The sequence below is a fragment of the Siphateles boraxobius genome, unplaced genomic scaffold (genome assembly GCF_051911475.1).
Source record: "Siphateles boraxobius isolate OS27281-9 unplaced genomic scaffold, OSU_SipBor_1 214, whole genome shotgun sequence".
NCBI lineage: Eukaryota > Metazoa > Chordata > Actinopteri > Cypriniformes > Leuciscidae > Siphateles > Siphateles boraxobius.
In genome coordinates, this window is record NW_027508827.1 from 242,501 (window position 1) to 270,000 (window position 27,500).

The window sequence follows — 27,500 nt, forward strand, 5'->3', positions numbered from 1 at the left end:
ACATCATTTGTATTTTCAAGACAGTCTTCATGCCGGTTCACGCGTGTTGTAGCTCCGCTCCCTCAGCGGGTCTTCGGGGGCGTGGCCGTTCGGGTTGAGGCTCCGCCCCCTCAGCGTTTCTTCGGGGGCGTGGCCGTTCTGGGCGGAGTGACGGGGCGCCCGGAGTTCATCCCGCCGTACTGATACTTCGCCTTCTTTTCCGACGGCTTCAAAATCTGAGAACAACAACGAGAAACAGCTTTAGTCACATTTTAAAGCGATATAGCAAATGGTTAATCAGAATTATGACATACTAAGTCATATGAGATGAAAAGTCAAAATCATGACTTAAAAATTCATAATTATGTAATATTAAGTCATAAAAAGTTGAAATAATAATTTCTATTACCAAAGCATGACTTTTTTATGGCAGAAATGGGCTTCGATAAATTAGAAACTGTTCTCTGATCTTAAAACATAATTTCCGAAAGAATTGTGAATAGTTCCCATGAGGATTATTCATAAGCGAATTTCACAAAAACACCACATTTCCCTCCAAAATCAAAGTACATAAACATATCAAATTAAATTGGGCCAATATGATCTTTTGCTATAGTGACATTATTTTCATGACAACTGAACACAATTTCCCCCTAAATTGTTTTATTTTTTTAAGGATTTTCGTGGACACGTTGATCTTTATACACCATATCATTGCGGAGATCCAGCCTCACGGCTATTTTTACATGCCCATTATTGAACTTTTTGGTAAAAATTGGATGAGATCGAAAAAGTAGGTTTCCGGAATATTCAAATTGGTGGAAAAATGTTCACGAAGTCATCGGGTGTAATGGGATTTAGTTTTTTAGCCCTTACAGTTCAAAAGTTAGCATAAATGCAAGTGCAACTTCAGACAGTTGGTGGCGCTAGAGTTAACGTTCAGGCTGTCCTAAAGCATTGTTTTCTTTGAGTGAAATATAATTTCTTTGATTCTGTGGAGAAACATGTTCTGTTAGATCCGCGTATGAAGGTAAGTCATGTGACACCTGGAAGGAGCACATCAGAGTCTCGTCGACGCTCATCATTCCTCCGGCGTTGTCGAACTCGCCGCAGTAGTTCGGCGCCGAGAACAACGTCACCAGCTGCCGTTTGGCGAAGAACTCGTAGCCGTCTTCAACCACCTGCAAAACAAGAAAAACAACTCTTAACTCTTTCACGTGCAAGTTTAAATATTCTAACTGACGCCCCAGAGTGAGTGGCGAGCGTTATTTTAGAATGTTTCCCCTTGCTGTTTCCATGGCGACACGCTAAATTTGTCACGTGATACACCGCAGCCACAATAAAGGTCCTTGCACACCGAGTCCAAAATTCCCATCCAAAATTTCCACGTTAAAAAATAAATACGACCTCATGTAGTGTTGCCTTCGAAAGTTTCTTCCGTCATAAAAAAATTTAGATCGGGTTCGATTTTCTGTGTTTTTCACATCCGTAGCAAGAATTTTCAGAGATGTTTTTACAATTCAGGGCCACCGACTCACGAATACGAAAAAAAGCATAGGAAAATTTTGGACTCAGTTTAAAAGTAATATTGTGGATTTTTGTCACCTGATGTGAGTAATGTTGTGTATTTGAGTAATATTGTATATTTTTGTCACCTGATGCGAGTGATATTGTGTATTTAAGTAATATTGTGTATTGACGTCACCTGATGCGAGTGATGTTGTATATTTAAGTAATATTGTGTATTGACGTCACCTGATGCGAGTAATGTTATGTATTTGAGTAATATTGTGTATTTTTGTCACCTGAAGCGAGTGATATTGTGTATTTGAGTAATATTGCGTATTTTTGTCCCCTGATGCGAGTAATATTGTGTATTTGAGTAATATTGTGTATTTTTGTCACCTGATGCGAGTGATATTGTGTATTTGAGTAATATTGTGTATTTTTGTCACCTGATGCGAGTGATATTGTGTATTTGAGTAATATTGTGTATTTTTGTCCCCTGATGCGAGTGATATTGTGTATTTGAGTAATATTGTGTATTTTTGTCACCTGATGCGAGTGATATTGTGTATTTGAGTAATATTGTGTATTTTTGTCCCCTGATGCGAGTGATATTGTATATTTGAGTAATATTGTATATTTTTGTCACCTGATTCCAGTGATATTGAATATTTGAGTAATATTGTGTATCGACGTCACCTGATGCGAGTAATGTTGTATATTTGAGTAATATTGTGTATTGACGTCACCTGATGCGAGTAATGTTATGTTTTTGAGTAATATTGTGTATTTGTCACCTGATTCGAGTGATATTGTGTATTTGAGTAATATTGTATATTTTTGTCACCTGATGCGAGTGATATTGTGTATTTGAGTAATATTGTGTATTGAAGTCACTTGATGTGAATAATGTTGTGTATTTGAGTAATATTGTGTATTGAAGTCACCTGATGCGAGTAATGTTGTGTATTTGTGTAATATTGTGTATATTTGTCACCTGATGCGAGTGATATTGTGTATTTGAGTAATATTGTGTATTGACGTCACCTGATGCGAGTAATGCTGTGTATTGAAGTCACCTGATGCGAATAATGTTGTATATTTGAGTAATATTGTATATTTTTGTCACCTGATGCGAATAATGTTGTATATTTGAGTAATATTGTATATTTTTGTCAACTGATGCGAATAATGTTGTGTATTTGAGTAATATTGTTTATTGAAGTCACCTGATGCGAGTAATGTTGTGTATTTGAGTAATATTGTGTATTTTTGTCACCTGATGCGAGTAATGTTGTGTATTTGAGTAATATTGTATATTTTTGTCACCTGATGCGAATAATGTTGTGTATTTGAGTACTATTGTGTATTGAAGTCACCTGATGCGAATAATGTTGTGTATTTGAGTAATATTGTGTATTGAAGTCACCTGATGCGAGTAATGTTGTGTATTTGAGTAATATTGTGTATTTTTGTCACCTGATGCGAGTAATGTTGTGTATTTGAGTAATATTGTATATTTTTGTCACCTGATGCGAATAATGTTGTGTATTTCAGTAATATTGTGTATTTTTGTCACCTGATGCGAGTGATATTGTGTATTTGAGTAATATTGTATATTTTTGTCACCTGATGCGAGTGATATTGAGTATTTGAGTAATATTGTGTATTTTTGTCACCTGATGCGAGTGATATTGAGTATTTGAGTAATATTGTGTATTTTTGTCCCCTGATGCGAGTGATATTGAGTATTTGAGTAATATTGTGTATTTAAGTAATATTGTGTATTGACGTCACCTGATGCAAGTGATATTGTATATTTAAGTAATATTGTGTATTGACGTCACCTGATGCGAGTAATGTTATGTATTTGAGTAATATTGTGTATTTTTGTCACCTGAAGCGAGTGATATTGTGTATTTGAGTAATATTGCGTATTTTTGTCCCCTGATGCGAGTAATATTGTGTATTTGAGTAATATTGTGTATTTTTGTCACCTGATGCGAGTGATATTGTGTATTTGAGTAATATTGTGTATTTTTGTCACCTGATGCGAGTGATATTGTGTATTTGAGTAATATTGTGTATTTTTGTCCCCTGATGCGAGTGATATTGTGTATTTGAGTAATATTGTGTATTTTTGTCACCTGATGCGAGTGATATTGTGTATTTGAGTAATATTGTGTATTTTTGTCCCCTGATGCGAGTGATATTGTATATTTGAGTAATATTGTATATTTTTGTCACCTGATTCGAGTGATATTGAATATTTGAGTAATATTGTGTATTGACGTCACCTGATGCGAGTAATGTTGTATATTTGAGTAATATTGTGTATTGACGTCACCTGATGCGAGTAATGTTATGTTTTTGAGTAATATTGTGTATTTGTCACCTGATTCGAGTGATATTGTGTATTTGAGTAATATTGTATATTTTTGTCACCTGATGCGAGTGATATTGTGTATTTGAGTAATATTGTGTATTGAAGTCACCTGATGTGAATAATGTTGTGTATTTGAGTAATATTGTGTATTGAAGTCACCTGATGCGAGTAATGTTGTGTATTTGTGTAATATTGTGTATATTTGTCACCTGATGCGAGTGATATTGTGTATTTGAGTAATATTGTGTATTGACGTCACCTGATGCGAGTAATGCTGTGTATTGAAGTCACCTGATGCGAATAATGTTGTATATTTGAGTAATATTGTATATTTTTGTCACCTGATGCGAATAATGTTGTGTATTTGAGTAATATTGTGTATTGAAGTCACCTGATGCGAATAATGTTGTATATTTGAGTAATATTGTATATTTTTGTCAACTGATGCGAATAATGTTGTGTATTTGAGTAATATTGTTTATTGAAGTCACCTGATGCGAGTAATGTTGTGTATTTGAGTAATATTGTGTATTTTTGTCACCTGATGCGAGTAATGTTGTGTATTTGAGTAATATTGTATATTTTTGTCACCTGATGCGAATAATGTTGTGTATTTGAGTACTATTGTGTATTGAAGTCACCTGATGCGAATAATGTTGTGTATTTGAGTAATATTGTGTATTGAAGTCACCTGATGCGAGTAATGTTGTGTATTTGAGTAATATTGTGTATTTTTGTCACCTGATGCGAGTAATGTTGTGTATTTGAGTAATATTGTATATTTTTGTCACCTGATGCGAATAATGTTGTGTATTTCAGTAATATTGTGTATTTTTGTCACCTGATGCGAGTGATATTGTGTATTTGAGTAATATTGTATATTTTTGTCACCTGATGCGAGTGATATTGAGTATTTGAGTAATATTGTGTATTTTTGTCCCCTGATGCGAGTGATATTGAGTATTTGAGTAATATTGTGTATTTTTGTCCCCTGATGCGAGTGATATTGAGTATTTGAGTAATATTGTGTATTTTTGTCACCTGATGCGAGTGATATTGAGTATTTGAGTAATATTGTGTATTTTTGTCCCCTGATGCGAGTGATATTGAGTATTTGAGTAATATTGTGTATTTTTGTCCCCTGATGCGAGTGATATTGAGTATTTGAGTAATATTGTGTATTTTTGTCACCTGATGCGAGTGATATTGAGTATTTGAGTAATATTGTGTATTTTTGTCCCCTGATGCGAGTGATATTGAGTATTTGAGTAATATTGTGTATTTTTGTCACCTGATGCGAGTGATATTGTGTATTTGAGTAATATTGTGTATTTTTGTCACCTGATGCGAGTGATATTGAGTATTTGAGTAATATTGTGTATTTTTGTCCCCTGATGCGAGTGATATTGAGTATTTGAGTAATATTGTGTATTTTTGTCACCTGATGCGAGTGATATTGTGTATTTGAGTAATATTGTGTATTTTTGTCACCTGATGCGAGTGATATTGAGTATTTGAGTAATATTGTGTATTTTTGTCACCTGATGCGAGTGATATTGAGTATTTGAGTAATATTGTGTATTTTTGTCACCTGATGCGAGTGATATTGTGTATTTGAGTAATATTGTGTATTTTTGTCACCTGATGCGAGTGATATTGAGTATTTGAGTAATATTGTGTATTTTTGTCCCCTGATGCGAGTGATATTGAGTATTTGAGTAATATTGTGTATTTTTGTCCCCTGATGCGAGTGATATTGAGTATTTGAGTAATATTGTGTATTTTTGTCACCTGATGCGAGTGATATTGTATATTTGAGTAATATTGTGTATTTTTGTCACCTGATGCGAGTGATATTGAGTATTTGAGTAATATTGTGTATTTTTGTCCCCTGATGCGAGTGATATTGTATATTTTTGTCACCTGATTCGAGTGATATAGAATATTTGAGTAATATTGTGTATTGACGTCACCTGATGCGAGTAATGTTGTATATTTGAGTAATATTGTGTATTGACGTCACCTGATGCGAGTAATGTTATGTTTTTGAGTAATATTGTGTATTTGTCACCTGATTCGAGTGATATTGTGTATTTGAGTAATATTGTGTATAGACGTCACCTGATGCGAGTAATGTTGTGTATTTGAGTATTATTGTATATTTTTGTCACCTGATTCGAGTGATATTGTATATTTGAGTAATATTGTGTATTGACGTCACCTGATGCGAGTAATGTTGTTTTTGAGTAATATTGTGTATTTTTGTCACCTGATGCGAGTGATATTGTGTATTTGAGTAATATTGTGTATTGAAGTCACCTGATGTGAATAATGTTGTGTATTTGAGTAATATTGTGTATTGAAGTCACCTGATGCGAGTAATGTTGTGTATTTGTGTAATATTGTGTATATTTGTCACCTGATGCGAGTGATATTGTGTATTTGAGTAATATTGTGTATTGACGTCACCTGATGCGAGTAATGCTGTGTATTGAAGTCACCTGATGCGAATAATGTTGTATATTTGAGTAATATTGTATATTTTTGTCACCTGATGCGAATAATGTTGTGTATTTGAGTAATATTGTGTATTGAAGTCACCTGATGCGAATAATGTTGTATATTTGAGTAATATTGTATATTTTTGTCACCTGATGCGAATAATGTTGTGTATTTGAGTAATATTGTTTATTGAAGTCACCTGATGCGAGTAATGTTGTGTATTTGAGTAATATTGTGTATTTTTGTCACCTGATGCGAGTAATGTTGTGTATTTGAGTAATATTGTATATTTTTGTCACCTGATGCGAATAATGTTGTGTATTTGAGTACTATTGTGTATTGAAGTCACCTGATGCGAATAATGTTGTGTATTTGAGTAATATTGTGTATTGAAGTCACCTGATGCGAGTAATGTTGTGTATTTGAGTAATATTGTGCATTTTTGTCACCTGATGCGAGTAATGTTGTGTATTTGAGTAATATTGTGTATTTTTGTCACCTGATGCGAGTGATATTGTGTATTTGAGTAATATTGTATATTTTTGTCACCTGATGCGAGTGATATTGTGTATTTGAGTAATATTGTATATTTTTGTCACCTGATGCGAGTTATATTGTGTATTTGAGTAATATTGTGTATTTTTGTCACCTGATGCGAGTAATGTTGTGTATTGAAGTCACCTGATGTGAGTAATGTTGTGTATTTGTGTAATATTGTGTATTTTTGTCACCTGATGCGAGTGATATTTTATATTTGAGTAATATTGTGTATAGACGTCACCTGATGCGAGTAATGTTGTGTATTGAAGTCACCTGATGTGAGTAATGTTGTGTATTTGAGTAAAATTGTGTATTGAAGTCACCTCATGTGAGTAATGTTGTGTATTTGTGTAATATTGTGTATTTTTGTCACCTGATTCGAGTGATATTGTATATTTGAGTAATATTGTGTATTGACGTCACCTGATGCGAGTGATATTGTGTATTTGAGTAATATTGTATATTTTTGTCACCTGATTGCGAGTGATATTGTGTATTTGAGTAATATTGTATATTTTTGTCACCTGATGCGAGTTATATTGTGTATTTGAGTAATATTGTGTATAGACGTCACCTGATGCGAGTAATGTTGTATATTTGAGTAATATTGTATATTTTTGTCACCTAATGCGAATAATGTTGTGTATTTGAGTAATATTGTGTATTGAAGTCACCTGATGCGAGTAATGTTGTGTATTAGAGTAATATTGTGTATTGAAGTCACCTGATGGGAATAATGTTGTGTATTTGAGTAATATTGTGTATTGAAGTCACCTGATGCGAGTAATGTTGTGTATTTGAGTAATATTGTGTATTGAAGTCACCTGATGCGAGTAATGTTGTGTATTTGAGTAATATTGTGTATTGACGACACCTGATGCAAATAATGTTGTGTATTTGAGTAATATTGTGTATTTGTCCCCTGATGCGAGTAATTTTGTGTATTTGAGTAATATTGTGTATTGAAGTCACCTGATGTGAATAATGTTGTGTATTTGAGTAATATTGTGTATTGAAGTCACCTGATGCGAGTAATGTTGTGTATTTGAGTAATATTGTGTATTGAAGTCACCTGATGCGAGTGATATTGTGTATTTGAGTAATATTGTGTATTTTTGTCACCTGATGCGAGTGATATTGTGTATTTGAGTAATATTGTATATTTTTGTCACCTGATGCGAGTAATGTTGTGTGTTTGAGTAATATTGTGTATTGACATCACCTGATGCGAGTAATGTTGTGTATTTGAGTAATATTGTGTATTGACGTCACCTGATGCGAGTAATGTTGTGTATTTGAGTAATATTGTGTATTGACATCACCTGATGCGAGTAATGTTGTGTATTTGAGTAATATTGTGTATTTTTGTCCCCTGATGTGAGTAATGTTGTGTATTTGAGTAATATTGTGTATTGACGTCACCTGATGCAAGTAATGTTGTGTATTTGAGTAATATTGTGTATTTTTGTCCCCTGATGCGAGTAATGTTGTGTATTTGAGTAATATTGTGTATTGACGTCACCTGATGCGAGTAATGTTGTGTATTTGAGTAATATTGTGTATTGACGACACCTGATGCAAATAATGTTGTGTATTTGAGTAATATTGTGTATTTGTCCCCTGATGCGAGTAATTTTGTGCATTTGAGTAATATTGTGTATTGAAGTCACCTGATGCGAGGAATGTTGTTTATTTGAGTAATATTGTGTATTGAAGTCACCTGATGCGAGTGATATTGTGTATTTGAGTAATATTGTATATTTTTGTCACCTGATGCGAGTTATATTGTGTATTTGAGTAATATTGTGTATTTTTGTCACCTGATGCGAGTAATGTTGTGTATTGAAGTCACCTGATGTGAGTAATGTTGTGTATTTGTGTAATATTGTGTATTTTTGTCACCTGATGCGAGTGATATTTTATATTTGAGTAATATTGTGTATAGACGTCACCTGATGCGAGTAATGTTGTGTATTGAAGTCACCTGATGTGAGTAATGTTGTGTATTTGACTAATATTGTGTATTGAAGTCACCTCATGTGAGTAATGTTGTGTATTTGTGTAATATTGTGTATTTTTGTCACCCGATTCGAGTGATATTGTATATTTGAGTAATATTGTGTATTGACGTCACCTGATGCGAGTGATATTGTGTATTTGAGTAATATTGTGTATTTTTGTCCCCTGATGCGAGTGATATTGTGAATTTGAGTAATATTGTGTATTGACGTCCCCTGATGTGAGTAATGTTGTGTATTTGAGTAATATTGTGTATTGACATCACCTGATGCGAGTAATGTTGTGTATTTGAGTAATATTGTGTATTTTTGTCCCCTGATGCGAGTGATATTGTGTATTTGAGTAATATTGTGTATTGACATCACCTGATGCGAGTAATATTGTGTATTTTTGTCCCCTGATGCGAGTGATATTGTGTATTTGAGTAATATTGTGTATTGACATCACCTGATGCGAGTGATATTGTGTATTTGAGTAATATTGTGTATTTTTGTCCCCTGATGCGAGTGATATTGTGTATTTGAGTAATATTGTGTATTTTTGTCCCCTGATACGAGTGATATTGTGTATTTGTGTAATATTGTGTATTGAAGTCACCTGATGCGAGTGATATTGTGTATTTGAGTAATATTGTGTATTTTTGTCCCCTGACGCCAGTGATATTGTGTATTTGAGTAATATTGTGTATTTTTGTCACCTGATGCGAGTGATATTGTGTATTTGAGTAATATTGTGTATTGACATCACCTGATGCGAGTGATATTGTGTATTTGAGTAATATTGTGTATTGACATCACCTGATGCGAGTGATATTGTGTATATGAGTAATGTTGTGTATTTGAGTAATGTTGTGTATTTGAGTAATGTTGTGTATTTTGTCACCTGATGCGAGTAATGTTGTGTATTTGAGTAATGTTGTGTATTTGAGTAATGTTGTGTATTTGAGTAATGTTGTGTATTTGTGTATTTGAGTAATGTTGTGTATTTGAGTAATGTTGTGTATTTTGTCACCTGATGCGAGTAATGTTGTGTATTTGAGTAATGTTGTGTATTTCAGTAATGTTGTGTATTTGAGTAATGTTGTGTATTTCAGTCATGTTGTGTATTTGAGTAATGTTGTGTATTTTGTCACCTGATGTGCGCGGCAGATGAGGTCCAGGTCGTGGCGGTTCAGGAATTTGCTGACCACATCGGCGCCGAAGGTGAAGGAGACGCCGCGGTCGTTCTCACCCCAACCCTGAACATCCTTATCCGGGTCTGACCACAGCAGATCACACAGCAGCCCTGAACACACACACACACACACACACACACACACACACACACACACACACACACACACACACACACACACACACACACACACACACACACACACACACACACACACACACACACACACACACACACACACACCAATAGTTTTATTAAGTTCAAGCAGGAGATTGTCTGTCTGCATTTATCAGTTCACTAGAAAATGAACTACATTTTCAGAAAACAAGACTTAATTGAAGTTATTTCTACAGTAAATGTATCAATTTCAGAATTTCTTTTTAACTGAAGTCATAACAAAAATACTGAGTAAGAAAAATATTCAGTGTATGAGCTCAGCTGTTTCAGGTGTGTATGTGTTCACCTGTGTCGTGTGTGTGTGTAGTGTGTGTGTGTGTTCACATGTGTCAGGTGTGTGTGTGTGTGTGTGTGTGTGTTCACCTGTGTCAGGTTTGTGTGTGTGTTTACCTGTGTCGTGTGTGTGTGTGTGTGTCAGGTGTGTGTGTGTGTGTGTTCACCTGTGTCGGGTCTGTGTGTGTGTGTTCACCTGTGTCGGGTGTGTAAGTGTGTGTGTTCAGCTGTGTCAGGTGTGTGTGTGTGTTCACCTGTGTCAGGTGTGAGTGTGTGTGTTCACCTGTGTCAGGTGTGAGTGTGTGTGTTCACCTGTGTCAGGTGTGTGTGTGTGTGTGTGTTCACCTGTGTCAGGTGTGTGTGTGTGTGTGTGTGTGTTCACCCGTGTCAGGTGTGTGTTCACCTGTGTCAGGTGTGTGTGTGTGTGTGTGTGTGTGTGTTCACCTGTGTCAGGTGTGTGTGTGTGTTCGCCTGTGTCAGGTGTGTGTGTAGTGTGTGTGTTCACCTGTGTCAGGTGTGTGTGTGTCTGTTCACCTGTGTCAGGTGTGTGTGTGTGTCTGTTCACCTGTGTCAGGTGTGTGTGTGTTCACCTGTGTCAGGTGTGTGTGTGTGTGTGTAGTGTGTGTGTGTGTGTGTTCGCCTGTGTCAGGTGTGTGTGTGTTCACCTGTGTCGTGTGTGTGTGTAGTGTGTGTGTGTGTTCACATGTGTCAGGGGTGTGTGTGTGTGTGTTCACCTGTGTCAGGTTTGTGTGTGTGTTTACCTGTGTCGTGTGTGTGTGTGTGTGTCAGGGGTGTGTGTGTGTGTGTTCACCTGTGTCGGGTCTGTGTGTGTGTGTGTTCACCTGTGTCGGGTGTGTGTGTGTGTGTGTTCAGCTGTGTCAGGTGTGTGTGTGTGTGTTCACCTGTGTCAGGTGTGTGTGTGTGTGTGTTCACCTGTGTCAGGTGTGTGTGTGTGTGTTCACCCGTGTCAGGTGTGTGTGTGTGTGTGTGTTCACCTGTGTCAGGTGTGTGTGTGTTCGCCTGTGTCAGGTGTGTGTGTAGTGTGTGTGTTCACCTGTGTCAGGTGTGTGTGTGTGTGTGTGTGTGTGTGTTCGCCTGTGTCAGGTGTGTGTGTAGTGTGTGTGTTCACCTGTGTCAGGTGTGTGTGTGTCTGTTCACCTGTGTCAGGTGTGTGTGTGTCTGTTCACCTGTGTCAGGTGTGTGTGTGTGTGTTCACCTGTGTCAGGTGTGTGTGTGTGTAATGTGTGTGTGTGTTCACCTGTGTCAGGTGTGTGTGTGTGTGTGTAGTGTGTTCGCCTGTGTCAGGTGTGTGTGTGTGTCTTCACCTGTGTCAGGTGTGTGTGTGTGTGTGTTCACCTGTGTCAGGTGTGTGTGTGTAGTGTGTGTGTGTTCACCTGTGTCAGGTGTGTGTGTGTGTAGTGCGTGTGTGTTCGCCTGTGTCAGGTGTGTGTGTGTGTGTGTTCACCTGTGTCAGGTGTGTGTGTGTGTGTGTGTGTGTGTTCACCTGTGTCAGGTGTGTGTGTGTAGTGTGTGTGTATGTGTGTTCACCTGTGTCAGGTGTGTGTGTGTGTGTGTGTAGTGTGTGTGTCTGTTCACCTGTGTCAGGTGTGTGTGTGTGTGTTCACCTGTGTCAGGTGTGTGTGTGTGTAGTGTGTGTCTGTTCACCTGTGTCAGGTGTGTGTGTGTGTGTGTTCACCTGTGTCAGGTGTGTGTGTGTGTGTAGTGTGTGTGTCTGTTCACCTGTGTCAGGTGTGTGTGTGTTCACCTGTGTCAGGTGTGTGTGTGTGTGTGTAGTGTCTGTGTGTGTTCACCTGTGTCAGGTGTGTGTGTGTGTGTTCACCTGTGGCGGGTGTGTGTGTGTGTAGTGTGTTTGTGTGTTCACCTGTGTCAGGTGTGTGTGTGTGTGTGTTCACCTGTGTCAGGTGTGTGTGTGTGTAGTGTGTGTGTGTTCACCTGTGTCAGGTGTGTGTATGTGTAGTGTGTGTGTCTGTTCACCTGTGTCAGGTGTGTGTTCACCTGTGTCAGGTGTGTGTGTGTGTGTGTAGTGTCTGTGTGTGTTCACCTGTGTCAGGTGTGTGTGTGTGTGTGTGTGTGTGTTCACCTGTGTCAGGTGTGTGTGTGTGTAGTGTGTGTGTCTGTTCACCTGTGTCAGGTGTGTGTGTGTTCACCTGTGTCAGGTGTGTGTGTGTGTGTGTGTTCACCTGTGTCAGGTGTGTGTGTGTGTAGTGTGTGTGTCTGTTCACCTGTGTCAGGTGTGTGTGTGTGTGTGTGTGTGTGTGTAGTGTGTGTGTGTGTTCACCTGTGTCAGGTGTGTGTGTGTGTGTGTTCACCTGTGTCAGGTGTGTGTATGTGTAGTGTGTGTGTGTTCACCTGTGTCAGGTGTGTGTGTGTGTAGTGTGTGTGTGTTCACCTGTGTCAGGTGTGTGTGTGTAGTGTGTTTGTGTGTTCACCTGTGTCAGGTGTGTGTGTGTTCACCTGTGTCAGGTGTGTGTGTGTGTGTGTGTGTGTGTGTGTAGTGTCTGTGTGTGTTCACCTGTGTCAGGTGTGTGTGTGTGTGTGTTCACCTGTGTCAGGTGTGTGTGTGTGTAGTGTGTTTGTGTGTTCACCTGTGTCAGGTGTGTGTGTGTTTAGTGTGTGTGTGTGTGTTCACCTGTGTCAGGTGTGTGTGTGTGTAGTGTGTGTGTGTTCACCTGTGTCAGGTGTGTGTATGTGTAGTGTGTGTGTCTGTTCACCTGTGTCAGGTGTGTGTGTGTTCACCTGTGTCAGGTGTGTGTGTGTGTGTAGTGTCTGTGTGTGTTCACCTGTGTCAGGTGTGTGTGTGTTCACCTGTGTCAGGTGTGTGTGTGTGTAGTGTGTGTGTCTGTTCACCTGTGTCAGGTGTGTGTGTGTTCACCTGTGTCAGGTGTGTGTGTGTGTGTGTTCACCTGTGTCAGGTGTGTGTGTGTGTAGTGTGTGTGTCTGTTCACCTGTGTCAGGTGTGTGTGTGTGTGTGTGTGTGTGTCTGTTCACCTGTGTCAGGTGTGTGTGTGTGTGTGTGTGTGTAGTGTGTGTGTTCACCTGTGTCAGGTGTGTGTGTGTGTTCACCTGTGTCAGGTGTGTGTATGTGTAGTGTGTGTGTGTGTGTTCACCTGTGTCAGGTGTGTGTATATGTAGTGTGTGTGTGTTCACCTGTGTCAGGTGTGTGTGTGTGTAGTGTGTGTGTGTGTTCACCTGTGTCAGGTGTGTGTGTGTGTAGTGTGTTTGTGTGTTCACCTGTGTCAGGTGTGTGTGTGTTCACCTGTGTCAGGTGTGTGTGTGTGTGTGTAGTGTCTGTGTGTGTTCACCTGTGTCAGGTGTGTGTGTGTTTGTGTGTTCACCTGTGTCAGGTGTGTGTGTGTGTAGTGTGTTTGTGTGTTCACCTGTGTCAGGTGTGTGTGTGTGTGTGTGTGTGTGTGTGTGTGTGTGTGTAGTGTGTGTGTGTGTTCACCTGTGTCAGGTGTGTGTGTGTGTAGTGTGTGTGTGTGTTCACCTGTGTCAGGTGTATGTGTGTGTAGTGTGTGTGTGTGTTCACCTGTGTCAGGTGTGTGTGTTCACCTGTGTCAGGTGTGTGTGTGTGTGTGTGTGTGTGTTCACCTGTGTCAGGTGTGTGTGTGTGTAGTGTGTGTGTGTGTTCACCTGTGTCAGGTGTGTGTGTGTGTTCACCTGTGTCAGGTGTGTGTGTGTGTGTAGTGTGTGTGTGTGTGTTCACCTGTGTCAGGTGTGTGTGTGTGTAGTGTGTGTGTGTGTTCACCTGTGTCAGGTGTGTGTGTGTGTAGTGTGTTTGTGTGTTCACCTGTGTCAGGTGTGTGTGTGTTCACCTGTGTCAGGTGTGTGTGTGTGTGTAGTGTGTGTGTGTGTTCACCTGTGTCAGGTGTGTGTGTGTGTGTAGTGTGTTTGTGTGTTCACCTGTGTCAGGTACATCTGTCGGTCTCATGATGCGTCTGATCTGCTCCATGGACTGAAGATCTGGAGAGAGACCTGTGAAAGCAGAAACAGCAGTTTTTGATCATCTCCAGTATTATGGGATATACTCCCGCCAGTGAAGGTGTTGCCGTGGAAACCTGCCTCCGTGACAGCAGAAGATCTTCTCGTCGACGATGGCTGCGATCGGCAGACAGTTGAAGCAGTCGGTGAACGTCTTCCACAGTTTGATGTTAAACCTGCGTTTGCCTGGAGGAACAAAAACAACAAATACAAATACGCTGTTACAACACAACTGATCTCATGGAAACGGTCGAGTAAAGTCCAGCTGTCATTATTTCACCCCCAAATCTAAGAAAACAATCATGGTTTCACATTATCATGACCAGTGTTCTGTGTAACTCATTACAAGTAACTTGTAACCTTTCAAGTAACTAGTAAAGTAACGCATTACTTTTCAAATAAGTAACGGTAGTTCCTTTTACACATTTATTGACTGGCAGCTCTCCTGTCCTCATGTTGAGAGAAATAAAGTGAGGAGGCGTGTGTGTTTGTGTGCGTGTGTGTGTGTAAACATGATGGTTATTGTAATTCTACACTAAATGTGAACATGCATTTATTCATCTCACTTGCATGGAAACATTCAGTTTTCCTCAAAAATGAATAAAAACAGTAAAATGCAATCTCAGAATTTTACGCAAAACTTTTATAATTAACTATATTAAATTACACAATTATATTTTATGTATTTAATCTCACTTTATTAACCAATGCTGCATACCTTTAATGATCTAATTCAACCATACTAATAAGCAAACATTACTTTAGATTAGGGCTGCACGTTTTCAAGTTTTTCATTAACCGTTAACGGAGGCCCTTAGCGGTTAATACTCGGTTAACCATAGTGTACGCGCCGCAACCCCGAGATACAGACACACGAGAAAGGGGTAGCTCATTTTTAACACCTTTAATAACTGCACAAAACATCTTTAACTTTTAGGTGGCAAAATATTGTTGCACAAACCAAAAGTACTACTGCCGAATGAAGAAGGGTCAGTTCTCCCCAGAACATAAAATATTCATTTTATTTTATTTTTCGTGTTCGCATTTATATGGAACGTGGCAGTTCTGGAAGCGGCACTAAAACTTTCACAGAGACCTCAAACAGAATGCACAAAGCCTTTCTTTAAAGTGAATTTCGTTTTGTATTAATTGTATCTTCATTTTAATCAATGTTTCATCAACCAATTACCTGGAAATAAGTAAATATAGCAGACATTAGATAATACGGAGCCGCCGGCGCGTGAACTGGAGCTCATCTCATAACGAATTCCGAAACTCAGCGTAGGCTATAAGGTAGCCTAGTTGTCTCACAGACCTGAGAAATAAATCTATATTGAAATGTCTACTTTTAAACACAACAATTCAAAACGAAAGAAAACAGACTGCTCTCTGCTTATGTAATCCGTATGAAAAGTGCATTTCTCTCAGGCGCGTTCACTGCGAAGATCGCGAATCAGCATTGTCAACTTCATCTTTCCAGCTGAGTGAGCCTGGAAACAATTAAAATGTCTCCTTGCTATATTTGACATATTCATAATCATTACTTTTGCCTGTTCTTTTTGACAGCTTTTAGGTTATTGGCAGCGCAACCCAGGCTACATTACATGTACGCGTCAGCACCGAAAACATGGAGATGGAGATTTTTTTTAAATAATCGCACAACCTATTTGATATTCCAATTAAATAGGCTACTCAGTTAGGCTACTCATCCCAACCAACTATTAAAAAAATGTTTACTTGTAAGCGGTCTTTTTACATGTTAGTTTTTTTCTGTGAGCGGGAATTGAAAACCAGGAGTGGACTGTTAGCGAAGTGATTATAGAATGCTAGAGTGGAGAGAGGAACGTGCTTTCGCTCCACTCCAGGCTTTGATCACATCCCCCTCAGCAAGGTGAATACACCTCGTCTTTCCTTAATTTAAGACCTATTCAAACTAAAATTAAGACATTACACTATTTGAGAAATGAAAGCCTATTTACGGCCTTAAAATTATGAAAAGTGAACTTCTTGTGGACAATTCAAATGTCTGGGAGCGCTCTGGCGGTGCAAAAATGTATTACAACTAAATTCAATGCACGCCATTGACGCCACTTAACCAAGCAAAATGTTTCACTCGGTAACGCAATTTTTAACGGTTAATCGGTTAACCATGGACACCCCTACTTTAGATTAGATTTATAAATAAGAGTGTTGAACTTCCTTCTCCTGTTTCCTATTGTTGTTTAATCCATAACAGCACCTGAAAGGTTTGTTTGAGCGGCGCCCTCTACTGTACTCTACACTACTGTACTCTACTCTAATGTACACTACTGTACTCTAATGCACTCTACTCTAATGTACACTACTGTACTCTACACTACTGTACTCTACTCTAATGTACACTACTGTATTCTAATGCACTCTACTCTAATGTACACTACTGTACTCTACACTACTGTACTCTACTCTAATGCACACTACTGTACTCTACTCTAATGCACACTACTGTACTCTACTCTAATGCACACTACTGTACTCTACTCTAATGCACACTACTGTACTCTACTCTAATGTACACTACTGTACTCTACTCTAATGTACACTACTGTACTCTACACTACTGTACTCTACTCTAATGTACACTACTGTATTCTAATGCACTCTACTCTAATGTACACTACTGTACTCTACACTACTGTACTCTACTCTAATGTACACTACTGTACTCTACTCTAATGCACACTACTGTACTCTACTCTAATGCACACTACTGTACTCTACTCTAATGTACACTACTGTACTCTACTCAAATGTACACTACTGTACTCTACTCTAATGTACACTACTGTACTCTACTCTAATGTACACTACTGTACTCTACATTACTGTACTCTACTCTAATGCACTCTACTGTACACAACCTCTACTGTACTCCACTGTACTCTATACTGTACTCTACCTCTACTGTACTCTCTACTGTACACCACCTCTACTGTACTCTACTCTCTACTGTACTCTACTCTCTACTGTACACCACCTCTACTGTACTCTACTCTCTACTGTACTCTACTCTCTACTGTACTCTACTCTCTACTGTACTCTACTCTCTACTGTACACCACCTCTAATGTACTCTCTACTGTACACCACCTCTACTGCACTCTACCTCTACTGTACTCTACCCCTACCTCTACTGTACTCTACCTCTACTCTACTGTACACCACCTCTACTGCACTCTACCTCTACTGTACTCTACTCTCTACTGTACACCACCTCTACTGTACTCTCTACTGTACTCACCCTCTACTGTACTCTACCTCTACTCTACTGTACTCTACCCCTACCTCTACTGTACTCTACCCCTACCTCTACTGTACTCTACCTCTACTGTACTCTACCCCTACTGTACTCTACCCCTACCCCTACTGTACTCTACCTCTACTGTACTCTACCTCTACTGTACTCTACCTCTACTGTACTCTACCTCTACTCTACTGTACACCACCTCTACTGTACTCTCTACTGTACTCACCCTCTACTCTACTGTACTCTACCCCTACCTCTACTGTACTCTACCTCTACTCTACTGTACTCTACCTCTACTCTACTGTACTCTACCCCTACCTCCACTGTACTCTACCTCTACTGTACTCTCTACTGTACTCTACCTCTACTGTACTCTCTACTGTACTCTACCTCTACCGTACTCTACGTCTACCGTACTCTACCTCTACTCCACTGTACACCACCTCTACTGTACTCTACCTCTACTCTACTGTACACCACCTCTATTGTACTCTACCTCTACATCTACTGTACTCTACCCCTACCTCCACTGTACTCTACCTCTACTGTACTCTCTACTGTACTCTAGCTCTACTGTACTCTCTACTGTACTCTACCTCAACCGTACTCTACGTCTACCGTACTCTACCTCTACTCCACTGTACACCACCTCTACTGTACTCTACCTCTACTCTACTGTACACCACCTCTATTGTACTCTACCTCTACATCTACTGTACTCTACCCCTACCTCTACTGTACTCTACAGTACTCTACCTCTACTGTACTCTCTACCGTACTCTACCTCTACCGTACTCTACCTCTACTGTACTCTCCCTCTACTGTACTCTAGCTCTACTGTACTCTCCCTCTACTGTACTCTCCCTCTACTGTACTCTATCGTACTCGACCTCTACTCCACTCTCCCTCTACTGTACTCTACCTCTACTCTACCTCTACTCTACCTCTACTCTACCTCTACTCTACTCTACCTCTACTCTACTGTACTCTCTACTGTACACCACCTCCACTGTACTCTGTACTGTACTCTACCTCTACTGTACTCTACCTCTACTCTACCTCTACTCTACTCTACCTCTACTCTACCTCTACTCTACTGTACTCTCTACTGTACACCACCTCCACTGTACCCTGTACTGTACTCTACCGCTACTGTACTCCACCTCTACTGTACTCCACCTCTACTGTACTCTTATCTCAATGTACACTACTGTATCTCTACTGTACTCGATCTCTACTGTACTCTACATCTACTGTACACTATCTCTACTGTGCTCTATCTCTATCTCTACTGTACTCTACAGCAGTAAATGTGCATTTCCAAGGATTAATCACTTCACTTTTGAAACAAAAAACAGTCTTAACATTTGTCAAAAAAACTTTTTTTTTTTTTAGAAGTAAATAACTAACGCAATTGGTTACATTTTTGAACGCAATATTATAATGCATTACTTTTAAAAGCAACTTTCCCCAACACTGTTGTTGACTGTATAGAACAGGGGTTCCCGATCCCGCACAGTTCATCTCCAACCCTAATCAAACACAAGAGTCATTCTGCAGTGGAGATCCTGAAGACCTTCACTGGTAACCTTCACACCTGTAGGTGTTTGATTAGGGTTGGAGATGAACTGTGCAGGATTGGGCACCCCTGGTATAGATGAACTGTAATGCAGATATGTGTGTGAGGATACAGGTGTGTGTGTGTGTGTGTGTGTGTGTGTGTGTGTGTGTGTGTGTGTGTGTGTGTGTGTGTGTGTGTGTGTGTGTGTGTGTGTGTGTGTGTGTGTGTGTGTGTGTGTGTGTGAGGATGAATGTTCCTCACACTCGTCGTAGAAGCCGTAGATGCGGTTGATGGAGGCGCACTCGTGGTTCCCCCGCAGGAGGAAGAAGTTCTCCGGGTACTTGATCTTGTAGGCCAGCAGGAGGCAGATGGTCTCCAGAGACTGCTTGCCTCGGTCCACGTAATCCCCCAGGAACAGGTAATTCGCCTCGGGGGGGAAGCCGCCGTACTCGAACAGTCTCAGGAGATCTGTGTACTGGCCGTGGATATCACCTGACACACACATCAACATCATTATATATCTATAGTTCTGAGCTTTAAATCACAGCTGCTGACTGCATCAAGACTGTAGGGGTAAGCTGTGCCAAACAAGGTTCCATATTTGGTGACTGTTTAGTGATATTGAGATATATTTATTATTTTGTGACAAGATAACGCATCAAACAGTGGCTATTATTGCTCAAGCACCTGAACAGAATCTCTCAGGGAAGTCAATTTTTGTGATGTCAACTTCAAAATTGGACACAACTTGCTTAGACATCAAATTTTAGAGCCCAAATTATTTTTGTGAAAAATATATTTAGTAAAAGACCAAAAATGTTTAGTACAGTACATTTGCTTAACTTTTACATTTTATTTTTTTTCCACTTCTGCTATAATCTGACGAGAAGTGTTTTTCTATTCAATGAGACGAGTGAGTGACAGGAGGCGGGTGTTTGTCGAACCGCCGTCAGAGAAAAGAGAGCGATGGACCAATCCTGGGATCTATACTGGGACCAATACTGGGACCTATACTGGGACCTATACTGGGACCTATACTGGGACCAATACTGGGACCAATACTGGGACCTATACTGGGACCTTTACTGGGACCGATACTGGGACCGATACTGGGACCGATACTGGGACCTATACTGGGACCGATACTGGGACCGATACTGGGAGCGATACTGGGACATAAACTGGGACTGATACTGGGACAAATACTGGGAGCAATACTGGGACCTATACTGGGACCAATACTGGGACCTATACTGGGACCTATACTGGGAAAAATACTGGGACCTATACTGGGACCTATACTGGGACCTATACTGGGTCCAATACTGGGTCCAATACTGGGTCCAATACTGGGTCCAATACTGGGACCTAAACTGGGACCGATACTGGGACAAATACTGGGAGCAATACTGGGACCTATACTGGGACCAATACTGGGGCCTATACTGGGGCCTATACTGGGGCCTATACTGGGAAAAATACTGGGACCAATACTGGGACCAATACTGGGACCTATACTGCGACCTATACTGCGACCTATACTGCGACCAATACTGGGACCTATACTGGGACCTATACTGGGACCTATACTGGGACCATTACTGGGACCATTACTGGAACCTATACTAGGACCTATACTGGGACCGATACTGGGACTGATACTGGGACTGATACTGGGACCGATACTGGGACCAATACTGGGGCCAATACTGGGGCCAATACTGGGACCAATACTGGGACCTATACTGGGACCTATACTGGGACCTATACTGGGACCTATACTGGGATATATACTGGGACCTATAATGGGAGCTATAATGGGAGCTATACTGGGATCTATACTGGGGCCAATACTGGGACCTAAACTGAGACCGATACTGGGATCTACACTGTGGCCAATACTGGGATCTATACTGGGACCAATACTGGGGCCAATGCTGGGATCTATACTGGGACCTATACTGGGACCTATACTGGGATCTATACTGGGACCTATACTGGGATCTATACTGGGATCTATACTGGGATCTATACTGGGACCTATACAGGGATCTATACAGGGATCTATACTGAGGCCAATACTGGGACCTAAACTGGGATCTATACAGGGAGCAATACTGGGATCTATAATGGGAGCAATACTGGGACCTATACTGGGATCTATACTGGGACCTATACTGGGATCTATACCGGGACCAATACTGGGGGGTAATCGAGATGGTTTAGCTTCACTGTTCAGCATGCTTGGCACAGACTCACCGCAGATCTTCAACGGCGCCTCCAGCTCCAGCAGGATCGGCTGACTGAGGAAGATCTCACGAGACTTGATGCACAAACCCCGAACCTCCGACTCCGTCATCTGAACGATCTTCCCTGGACGGCATCCTCGCACTGACACGCACGCGCACACACACGCACGCGCACACACACACACGCACACACACACACGCACACACACAGAGAGAGAGAGAGAGAGAGAGAGAGAGAGAGAGAGAGAGAGAGAGAGAGAGAGAGAGAGAGAGAATAACATGAGAACTCATATGGCAGGACAGACCACAGACTCCATGCCAACATATTACTTTACTAACTGATACCATACGCTGAGTTTGTGTGTGTGTGTGTGTGTGGATATATCAGATAAAGGACTGCAAAGCTGTGGCATAAGTGCAATTCACCATGTCACGACTTGATGAACCACTGAAACGATTGTGGAAACATTATTTTGACGTAAAAAATCTTACTTAGTGTTGCTTTAATAATGGAAATGTATGGCAGACGCAGATCTTTTCCAAATCACACACTAAATTAAACCATACTACTCAGAATTCAGGACCAAATGATGCTAATAGATCAATCAGACAAACACAGACTCACAGGAAGTGTTTCAGACGCTGTAACACACACACACACACACACACACTGGAGGAGCCAGTCAAACCAGAAACACACACATAAAGAACCTGTTTGAGAACAGTGTATGATTAAACATAAATCTCCTCACAATGATGACCTTATATGGGCACAACACACACACACACTCACTCTCTCTCTCTCTCTCTCACACACACACACACACACACACACACACACACACACACACACACACACACACTCACACACACACCATGATTCTTTTTTTTTCGTGATGTCACTAAACCATAAATTATGATTTAAACAACTTTACAGTTCAAATAATACAAGTTTTAACAAAAAATGTATACAATTAATAAAAAAGCGGTTACTTCTGTAAACAAAGCAGAAAATACTACTTTAAACGGCATTAAACGGTAAGATGAAAAGAAAGCGGCACAGGAACTTTCCTCACTTGAAGGCGGATGAGTTTGCAGGAATGATATAAACACCATCAAGTAAAGAGTCATTGATTATGAATCAGTATCTGCGGTCCGGGATTATTCTCGGTTCACTCGCAGCGCTGGCTTCACACACTGGTTCTCGTACACACTCGGCACCCTCCGTTCTCTCACACACTCGGCACCCTCCGTTCTCTCACACACTCGGCACCCTCCGTTCTCTCACACACTCGGCACCCTCCGTTCTCTCACACACTCGGCACCCTCCGTTCTCTCACACACTCGGCACCCTCCGTTCTCTCACACACTCGGCACCCTCCGTTCTCTCACACACTCGGCACCCTCCGTTCTCTCACACACTCGGCACCCTCCGTTCTCTCACACACTCGGCACCCTCCGTTCTCTCACACACTCGGCACCCTCCGTTCTCTCACACACTCGGCACCCTCCGTTCTCTCACACACTCGGCACCCTCCGTTCTCTCACACACTCGGCACCCTCCGTTCTCTCACACACTCGGCACCCTCCGTTCTCTCACACACTCGGCACCCTCCGTTCTCTCACACACTCGGCACCCTCCGTTCTCTCACACACTCGGCACCCTCCGTTCTCTCACACACTCGGCACCCTCCGTTCTCTCACACACTCGGCACCCTCCGTTCTCTCACACACTCGGCACCCTCCGTTCTCTCACACACTCGGCACCCTCCGTTCTCTCACACACTCGGCACCCTCCGTTCTCTCACACACTCGGCACCCTCCGTTCTCTCACACACTCGGCACCCTCCGTTCTCTCACACACTCGGCACCCTCCGTTCTCTCACACACTCGGCACCCTCCGTTCTCTCACACACTCGGCACCCTCCGTTCTCTCACACACTCGGCACCCTCCGTTCTCTCACACACTCGGCACCCTCCGTTCTCTCACACACTCGGCACCCTCCGTTCTCTCACACACTCGGCACCCTCCGTTCTCTCACACACTCGGCACCCTCCGTTCTCTCACACACTCGGCACCCTCCGTTCTCGCACACACTCGGCACCCTCCGTTCTCGCACACACTCGGCACCCTCCGTTCTCGCACACTCTCGACACTCCGTTCTCGCACACTCTCGACACTCCGTTCTCGAACACTCCACTCCGTTCTCGAACACTCCACTCCGTTCTCGAACACTCCACTCCGTTCTCGAACTCGACACTCCGTTCTCGCACACTCCACTCCGTTCTCGAACTCGACACTCCGTTCTCGCACACTCTCGACACTCCGTTCTCGCACACTCTCGACACTCCGTTCTCGCACACTCTCGACACTCCGTTCTCGCACACTCTCGACACTCCGTTCTCGCACACTCTCGACACTCCGTTCTCGCACACTCTCGACACTCCGTTCTCGCACACTCTCGACACTCCGTTCTCGAACACTCCACTCCGTTCTCGCACACTCGACACTCCGTTCTCGCACACTCGACACTCCGTTCTCGCACACTCGACACTCCGTTCTCGCACACTCGACACTCCGTTCTCGCACACTCGACACTCCGTTCTCGCACACTCGACACTCCGTTCTCGCACACTCGACTCAGTTCTCGCACACTCGACTCAGTTCTCGCACACTCGACTCAGTTCTCGCACACTCGACTCAGTTCTCGCACACTCGACTCAGTTCTCGCACACTCGACTCAGTTCTCGCACACTCGACTCAGTTCTCGCACACTCGACTCAGTTCTCGCACACTCGACTCCGTTCTCGCACACTCGACTCAGTTCTCGCACACTCGACTCAGTTCTCGCACACTCGACTCAGTTCTCGCACACTCGACTCAGTTCTCGCACACTCGACTCAGTTCTCGCACACTCGACTCAGTTCTCGCACACTCGACTCAGTTCTCGCACACTCGACTCAGTTCTCGCACACTCGACTCCGTTCTCGCACACTCGACTCCGTTCTCACACACTCGACTCCGTTCTCACACACTCGACTCCGCTCTATTCTCACACACTCGACTCTATTCTCACACACTCGACTTTTTTGTAATCAGGATCTCAAAAATATGATACATTTTTTTATTTAGATTTATTAGCCGATATATCGGTTATCGGCATTCCAATATAAGAATTATCGGTATTGAACAAAATGTTCATTTCACATCACTAATAATGACTCTTTATTGCTTTAAAGGGGAAATGAAGCAGTCAGTCAAGTTTACATGATTTACAAGATGGATTTCCACAATAATCAAAACTTATATAAGAAACATGACAAATGTTAACATATAAAAGAAAAAAGAAACACCGTTATATCTTTCGCGGCAAGGGCGCCGCCATTGTGCAGTATTATAACCGGTGACGTCACGGGGTGGGTTTGCTCTGTGCTGAGTTCAGTAAAATACAGTGAAAGATGCATGTAAGAGCTCTGGTCGAACCAGCGAACAACTAACGTTAGGTACAGTCATTGTTGTCTAACAGCTGTAAGCATGAACTAGCTAACGCTAACTTAGTGTTTAGCTAGTGAACTTTATTAGTACCAGACAAAAAGACGACGTTAACAAACTGCACATGGAAACATTGTTCGCGATGTCTGGCATCATATTCCTGTCTCTTGTCAACACCATGGTAGCAATACATGATCAAGATCAGCGTCTTCACAGCAGACGGATCATGCTATCGTGGCGTAATAATCGGTTTGGTTGTAAAATTTATTACCTGAATGAAATGAAATGGAATGTATCGTCCTGTGGAATCATTCATTCACAGACAGCATACGAAGATGTTCAACTAATAAAGATCTTCATCGCTGGGAAACAATATGATAGATTTGCAGATTTGCTTTCACTAGACTGTACTGTAGGTCCACTTCATTCAAGAGTGTGAAGCGCTTCAGTGATTCAGTGCGTGAGGAACTGAACTGATCATTCAAAGTGATTCGCGAACCGATTTCAGATCTGCCAACTTGTTTGATGAAGTCTTTGAACAGAATCGACTAAAAAAAAAAGTGATTCATTTTTGAGCATCGCTCATCATGCCCATAAAAAAGATACAGCGCGCTTGGAATAAACGACGCATTTAACAACATGTTTGCATTAAAATAAAGTGCGCCGTTTGCTTCGCTGCATATAACGAGATTTGGGCCATACAAATTACGGGAGTTTCACGGGAGAAATAACAAGACGGGACGGGGGCGGGAGATGGATGTGAAATACGGGAGACTCCCGGGGAAAACGGTATGAGATCTACAGACACGTAATGAATGAGAAGGCCCGACTCGAAGCTGCCAGATCAGACAAAAAATATAGATTCAAGATGCACTGAATTTTCTAGTCTTTCCTGGTGGAATTTATGTGCTTATTTGGAAATGTGCTTTTTAGCGATTGGATTATTATTTTCACTTAATTATTTAGATTGAATAGACCCGTGCTGTTAGAATGAGTTTTATATTATTAGTGACATTCACAGCGCCGTCATTAACATTTTTATAAAGCCATTAGCAATTTAAAGCATGTTAACATCACTGCAAAAAGAAAGACATCTAATATAAAATCAATATGTATTCACCTAGTATAATAATAGTAAGTTCTCTCCCTCGTGTCCCGCAAAATCAGGTGTGCTGACCTGCAACAGAGCAATAGCAGGTGATCACGCTAGCTCGGTTCCCACGCCGTATCGGCTCGAATGCATACGCAACGGGACACACGGGCTCAACAGGGCTTTCAAGTTCGTCTTCCTCCATTTCAAATCAAGTGTGTATTCAGGCCGGTCCAGAAACGCTTCACTCTCTTCACTCACCAACAGAACCAACCAACCCCGCTACGTAGGCTGTGACGTCACGCCAAAATGGCGACTCGCTAGATGGATAGCCAGCTAGAAATTACGAAAATAATTGTGTCATATCTGTGGTTTTAACAACTTTTTAAAATAAAATCTTAGGCGATGTGATTTTTCTAATATATGTAGCTACTACCAGTTCCAAAACATGGACGTTTCATTTCCCCTTCAAAACTAAATATAAGGGTTTTTAAGGACCCGCGCGTCTCTGAGTGGGAAACATTTTCACACAATGAGTTATATTTGGGTTTATTATATTTGGGTTTATTATATTTGGGTCTTTTGATCTCAGAATTACTGTATGATTCAGTAGACGAGGAGAAAACATACGAACATCTGTAATAATGCCGTTACTAAACCTCTCAGTATGTTTCGTCTTAAGGAATCAGTGTGTGTGTGTGTGTGTGTGTGTTTTCTGGCTCTGATGAAAACCAGTCCCGGCTATTTTCAGATCTCTTTTTCCCCAACTCTGCACAACCAAATAAGGTCTTGTGTGGAATGAAGGATGAAGGTTTTGCGGCGTTCTGGAGAATCTCACACACACACACACACACACACACACACACACACACACACACACACACACACACACACACACACACACACACACACACACACACACACACACACACACACACACACATTGAAACAGCTGCACAGCTGCACTTTTAGTCAGCATTAAGTCAAAATGGACAATTCTTGTTTTTTATGGAATATTGCTGTGTTTATTCTGAACATATTCCATAAAAACAAGAATTATCCATTTTGACTTCATGCTGACTAAACAATAATTTAGAATCTAAATGATTTATGGATGATATCAATAGGCTATAGGCTAGTTTTAATAATCTTGAATAAGAATAAGATGAGAATGGGCGGGGCTATAACCTGTCACTCACATGAGATCAGCCAATAGCAAACCACAACCATCCATTCAGTTCCCCTCAGACAGTCAAGCCCCGCCC

At 41.3% G+C, this 27,500-nt stretch overlaps 1 protein-coding gene across 1 annotated transcript in view; it reads right to left on the reverse strand.

Annotated features, from left to right (window-relative positions):
- ppp1cbl (protein phosphatase 1, catalytic subunit, beta isoform, like) overlaps positions 1-27,500 on the reverse strand; it is a 29,918-nt gene that overhangs the window by 289 nt on the left and 2,129 nt on the right. The window contains exons 2-8 of the mRNA XM_077237955.1: positions 21,663-21,794; positions 19,665-19,895; positions 14,639-14,743; positions 14,480-14,551; positions 10,065-10,216; positions 1,026-1,160; positions 1-215 (exon numbers count right to left, since the gene is read on the reverse strand). The exon at positions 1-215 is cut by the window's left edge and continues 289 nt beyond it. Of these exons, the coding sequence (XP_077094070.1) occupies positions 111-215; positions 1,026-1,160; positions 10,065-10,216; positions 14,480-14,551; positions 14,639-14,743; positions 19,665-19,895; positions 21,663-21,794 (932 nt within the window). The 3' untranslated portion in view covers positions 1-110. The remainder of the gene's footprint in view (positions 216-1,025; positions 1,161-10,064; positions 10,217-14,479; positions 14,552-14,638; positions 14,744-19,664; positions 19,896-21,662; positions 21,795-27,500) is intronic.